At 45.0% G+C, this 6,036-nt stretch overlaps 1 protein-coding gene across 2 annotated transcripts in view; it reads left to right on the top strand.

The window, feature by feature from the left end:
• Positions 1 to 6,036, top strand: part of PLA2R1 (phospholipase A2 receptor 1) — a 46,697-nt gene continuing 40,661 nt past the window's right edge. The window contains exons 1-2 of one of the 2 annotated variants that reach the window (XM_064451445.1): positions 1 to 220; positions 3,576 to 3,959. In XM_064451445.1, coding sequence (XP_064307515.1) covers positions 115 to 220; positions 3,576 to 3,959 — 490 coding nt within the window. In that variant the 5' untranslated portion in view covers positions 1 to 114. The remainder of the gene's footprint in view (positions 221 to 3,575; positions 3,960 to 6,036) is intronic. The other variant, XM_064451444.1, reaches the window with a different exon arrangement.

The raw sequence follows: 6,036 nt of genomic DNA, 5'->3' as shown, positions 1-6,036 counted from the left end.
AGCGGGGCGCCGCCGGGGTGGGATCGCTCCTCCGCCCTCCCCGGGGCAGGGCTCGGCGGGGCCGGTCCCCCGGCGCGGCGCGGAGCAGGAGCGGGTGGGCGCAGTGTCGCGGCGATGCTGGGCGTGCGGCTGCGGCTCCTGGCGTGCTGCCTGCTGCTCGGCGGCGGCCTGGCGCGGGGCGCCGCCGCCCTCCGCCGGGACGAGGTGCCCTCCCTTCGGAGTGAGTGACGCCTCCGGGGGGCGGCCCGGGGGGCCGGGGGGCGGCGCGGCGGGTCGGGGGGCGCCCGTGGTGGGGCAGCGGCCGGGCTCCGCGCCGAGCCGTTCGCCCCCAGCCCCGTGCGGGGCTCCCAGCGGGGAGGGAGCCCGCGGGGTCTCCCCCGAGCGCTGCGGGAGGGAGGCCTCAAGGCGGAGGCGAGGTCTCGCCCGACCCCGACCCCAGCGCCGGCCCCGGAGGGCTCGGGCAGGGGGAAGGTCTCACCCCGCAGAGGAGGAGTGGGGGGCTGAGGGCAGACGCTGAACCCCTGCAGACCTGCCCCGCTGCCTGCGCCTTGCGCCCTCTTCGTCCTCCCCGCCTATTATTCCGCTGCCCATTGCTTTTGTTGCACCTGGAGGTGCATGCAGTGCATCTATGGAGGGAACATAGCTGATTTTTTTCCTCGTTTCCAATAAATTCCAGTCATTTTCTCTATTACCATATAAGCAATGCTCACTCCTTTTTGGGGGAGGAAGGAAGGGGGAGGTGAGGAGGAAGGAAATGAAGATATCTTGTTCTAGTTTTGCTACAGCCGTTTATTCACTATTAGCTGTGTTGAACCTAAGTAAACAGGAAGTTGGTACCGGTCAGCTACCAGCTGACCAGCGTGGCTTCGCTTCTGGGAGTTTGTTTCTTGTATGGACAGGTGTTCATGGATGGCAGGAGAAGCGGGATGTTTCCAAAGGCCTTTCTCCACCCTGTCAATTCCTCAAGCATAGGCTATCATTTCTTTGGGTTGTCTGGGGCTTGCAAGCCTATAGATCCCCTTGCAGCTCTTCATCTGCAGGATTTTGGGCACCAAGTCCTCCGTGACACCAGGAGCTTTGTAACAAAACCGCTCTGTGAGAGTACCTGTCAAATGTGTGGTGCCTAGAGATGTTCCCGAGGCTTGGTGTTGCTCCAGTTGTCTCATTGCCCCACTCGAGGAAAGGACTAAGCTGCCAAGCCTGCCAGCTCTCATGCCTTACTTCTGCCTTGAGCGGGCCATTACCTGGCAGTCCTCAAGCCAGCACAGCTCTCTTGCCAGTTGTATTTTGTACTTGGGGAGCGGAAACCAGATTCCAAAACAGGCTGTGTCGCTCAAGAATTAGGGATTGGCTGTTCCTGGCATAAGTTGCTGCAGAATGAAAATGGGAAGCGCTTTAAATTCACAGAGATTCTGCAGCTGGGTTATTTGTGTAGGTAGAGTCTGTAAGACCCTTATCTTTTCTCAGCACTCATTGCAACTCTTAAGAGCCTTACAGATAAAAGCCATTCAAAGGTTGAAAATCCTTCGTCTTTGGGTTGTGGTGTTGCTCCCCCCACCCCCAGGAAGTTGCTGCATGGGAGCTGCTGTGGGCTGATGAGGTGGAGATAGACTGGGAGTTTGCATAAGGACTTTATTTAAGCGTGAATCCTAGTATCACGGTGAATTAACCTCCTTAATCAGTGTTTACTGGTGCTAACAACATCCCAGCTTCCACTTAGGTAGCAAATTAACTGTGTATTTTCTTGGTCAACCAAGATAAGACTGCTGTGGGAAAGACATACCCTAGCATGAGAGGCAAAACCTCTTTCTGGCCATGTAGATAGAGACGCCTGAGTTGCCCATGGAGGACTGGGTTAGATAAGAAGGGTGAAACCAGCACAAACTGCACAACTTCACAGAAACTCAAAAGCAAAGGGCCAAGCTGGGTATCTGTCACAGAAGAAGGGTTGTCTGATGGTTTTTCAGTGAGCTCAGATACCTGAGAGCTGTAGAAATACGATGGATTGAAGGAACCTTGCTCTGTCCCAAACTGTGAAGGACTTAATGTAGGACAGCTGTTAGGTGCTTGGGAGATGCAATTACATATAATAGGCTGATTCTCACCTGCTGCCAGACAGAAAGGCTTGTCCCTGCTCCCACACCATCACAAGCTACCAATGCCTACAGCCATGTGGAAAACAGCCACTGTTACCAGTGATACAATCTGCAGTGAGACTTGTCCTCTCTGTAAGTCAGAGTGCTTGATGTGCTCTGTGCAGAATCTGTAACTGAAAGCCTCTCCATAATCTTTATCTTCCCTGTTCTGCTTGTTGCGTGCATGTTACATTGGTGGGCTGATCTCCTGTATGTCTGTTCCACAGTACTGTGCCACTGCTGCTTGAAAAATCTTTCTTTTTGAGAGCTGCACCTAAACTGTATGTACTAAAACCAGACACAGCATCTGGGTGGACTTCTGCATCTCATACTTTAGATGTGGGTTATGTCAGTTTGAGTTTTTTTTTACTATAGTTACTGTTTCAGGATGTTAGGTGTAGTGAATTACAGCAGCCAGAAAGCACATGCGGCAGAAATCATCACTGCAAAATTTCAAGGCAAAATGGAAGTGCTGCTCAGTTTTCAATGCATAATCTCCCAAGGCATAAAATAAATATCTCACCTATAACGTGAGAGGAACTCCATGGGTTAATTATAGTTGGTTTTCAGAGTGGATGGAATAGCTGAGCTGTTACAGGTTTATATTTTGCCAATTCCCAGTTCCTCAGTTGCCCTCACTTTTTTTCAGTCTATATGCTCAGTTAAACATTTGCTCCCAAGACGTTAAGCAGCTGACTTTTTTTCACATACTTATAATGTGATGTCACATAGTTCAGTGAATTTCTACATTATTCCAAGAAAGCTGGGATGTCAGGCTAACCCCTCAACATCTGCTGTGGTCCAGGATAGTCATGTATGGTCGAACAATATGCATCCAATAGGGAAGGCATACTTTAACCCTTGGCCACCAGCTCTTATGGTATAGATGAATCCTACCTTTTCTGTATCCTATTTACAGTGCCAAATATTTTCTTTCTGCCTCTGTAGTTGTAGAGAGTAAAGAATTAATATAGCAGAGAATATGGCAATGTCAGTCTTAAACTTTTTAGCTTTTGCTTTAATTGCACTTTCCAGTCCCCCTCAGAGAATTATTTTACAGTATAGAGTATGACTTCTTGTAACACTTAAACCTGTACTCTGTTACTGGGTATTTCTTGGTGACCAGTGTTTTTTTTTTTTTCCTTTGAATATGACTGATGGTTCTAGGTACCCCATTTTGGGGTTGGTTTTTTTTTGCTATCCCACTTGAGAAATATTACTTAGCCTTAATTTTGTGATCTTGCAAGTGATCCGCATGTTAAAAACTCAGCTGGCAGTAAATTTAGACCAGTACTCTTATTTTTTAAAGTGCCAGTTATTCTGATGGATATTTTCAGTTTTCTTCCTGAATAGCTCCAACTAAAACATTTGTCATGTGATACTCTGATCAAAGTGCAGTATTCTACAGACTGAAACTTTTTGTTTTGTCCTCCCATACAGATAAAGGGGTATTTATTATCCAAAGTGAAGACTCCAACTTGTGTATTAAAGCAGACACAGTTGGCCTTGTTCTGGAAGACTGCGGTCAACTCTCAAAAGACATGTTATGGAAATGGGTATCCAATCGCCGTCTTTTCAACATAGGCAGAAGTACCTGTCTAGGACTGAAAATCAATAGACCTGAACAGCCATTAAGTATGCTTGAATGTGATTCAACTCAATACTCGTTATGGTGGAACTGTGATGGAAAAGCATTAGTTGGCGTATCAGAGTACAAATTAGCCATTGAAAACAGCAAACGTATTGTGGCCAAAAAAAAATCTACTTCACAGTGGAAACAGTACATGTCCTTTGATGAAGGCCTTTGTGAACACCCATTCCAAGGTAAAAATAAAATTTTGTCATAGAAATGCAGATGCAAAAAGTTTTCAAAAGTTCTTTTGAAGCAAGGCCAGGTGCTCATGATCCCTTCCAGCCTCTGTTGTGGTTTGGGACTCAAAGTTTGGGTTTTTATGTGCAGTGGTTGATGTGAGCATGCCACACAATTGATCTTTTTCCTTATCTGTTATGTAGACCCAAAACAGCACCAGTATCCTTGCAAACCAGGAAATGCTCGTTTCAAATCCTCTCTAAAATGAAAAGGGGATAGCTTTCATTATCAGGTAAGCCCGAAGAGAGATAATGAAGGATTTGGAATTCCCATGCACGAACCAAATACTTGCAACGTTCAGCACCTGGACTCTGAACGTGCCAAACTTTGTATCAGAGATCAAGCTTTTGATTAATCCTGCTGTAGAGCTAGCAAAGGCATAGGAATGTATGTCAAGATGCAGGTCTGCAGACCTGAACAGTTTTCCAGGTATAACAACTAAGGTAAACCCATTGAACACAAACAGCAACAGTCAGACTGTACCTTGACTCCTTCCTCAGCATTTCTGTAGAAGGAAAGACCTGATGTTTGCACAGTGTGTCTGAGACTGCAACTGTCAATTCTCCCCGTCTGAACTGGGTGTTTGGGTTGCACCTCTGATCTTGGTGGTTTCCTCTGTAGGTGTACCTGGGCTTGGCCTCTGCTAACTCTAAAGTCATTCGTTTGGGAGCAGTGATAACTGGGAAAGCACTGTAGTGTCCAAACTCTTCTTTAAAACCTAGCAGAACTTATACTTAAGACCAGACAGAAAATATTTAAACCTACAAAAAGTCTTACACGTTTGGTATGTACACATAGTGAGACGGAAGTAGAGCTGGTTTAGCCCTAGTACTGCAACATCTGGGAAAAGAGGATCATCCTCAGGCAGGTGCTTCTAGCCTAGCTTCAGGACCAAAGTAATTAATTATGTTGGCAAAATCTCTTTTACTTCCAATTTCTGTTTTCCTTCCTTCTACCTTAGAACATGCAAATGCACGCCAGCCTGTTAGTCCACCAGGCTGGTGGAGGGGGCGTCTCTACCCTCAAATCAAAAATATATATAACTGTGGTGAGAGGTCTATAGCTGTCAAATTTGATTTCTTGCCAGGACTGAGATAATCCCTTGCACCAATGTAGCTAGCAGCATGGTAGTGGGCAGACAGAGAAGCAATCCTGATTATTTTTTTTAATCCGTGTTCTTTGTATCATCTGTTCATATCAGAAGGCTTTAAAGGGGATTTACAATGTGTACACTGCTTTTTTATATGTGTGCAGCCAGCCATTAACTCTGCAAACCTCTAGGAACTTGGCAGTATGTACTGATTTGTAGTTGAAGGACTTTGATCTTTAGGCTATCAACATGGGATCTTTGACAAACAATTTCGTTCTAAGTGTGACTGTGGTCCTTTGACCTTTTGTAGAAACTCTGAGGTTAAGGAGACCCTCACTGAGGTAAAGCTTTTACAGCTTTCAGTTGCACTGGATTCTCTCAATATTTTGGTACTCGAAGTACAATAGGAAAACATTTTAAATAGTTTATAAGGCATTAATTGATTGTGACAACAGATGTTTGTAACATCAGTTCTTTAGCTAGATTATTTTTCCCCGTGGTATAAAAACTTATTTTTAAAAGTTTATTTAATATTCCTTTGTCTTTCACATTTCCTTTCCCACAGAATGACAAAGAGAATGAAAAAAAAAAACCATTAGAAATCTACTTTATAAAGACTGGGAGGAGCAGGGGAAATAATGCTGAATTTGCTCATCTGTTGTAGACTAACAAATATAAAATAAGTAGGGTTTGCATCTGAGTGTGTACTGATTCTGCTAACTATTGTTTTATGTAGTTCTGAAATGTAAGTGCAGATTTGATATGTTAATTGTTCAGATTCTGTTTTTTTTTTTTCCTGTTGTAGTAAGTTATGAGAATGTGCCTTGTTTCATGGTGACAAATTTCATAAACTATTGCTTCCAAATGCTGTTCACTGAAGTTATGCTGCTCATTCTTGTGACACTGTTATCAATTATGAGTTAAAATTAGAAATCAACTTT

This window comes from Phalacrocorax carbo, chromosome 5 (assembly GCF_963921805.1).
Source record: "Phalacrocorax carbo chromosome 5, bPhaCar2.1, whole genome shotgun sequence".
NCBI classification, from domain to species: Eukaryota; Metazoa; Chordata; class Aves; order Suliformes; family Phalacrocoracidae; genus Phalacrocorax; species Phalacrocorax carbo.
Note: the sequence above shows the minus strand (reverse complement) of the source record. Positions and strands in the feature narration are given on the sequence as shown.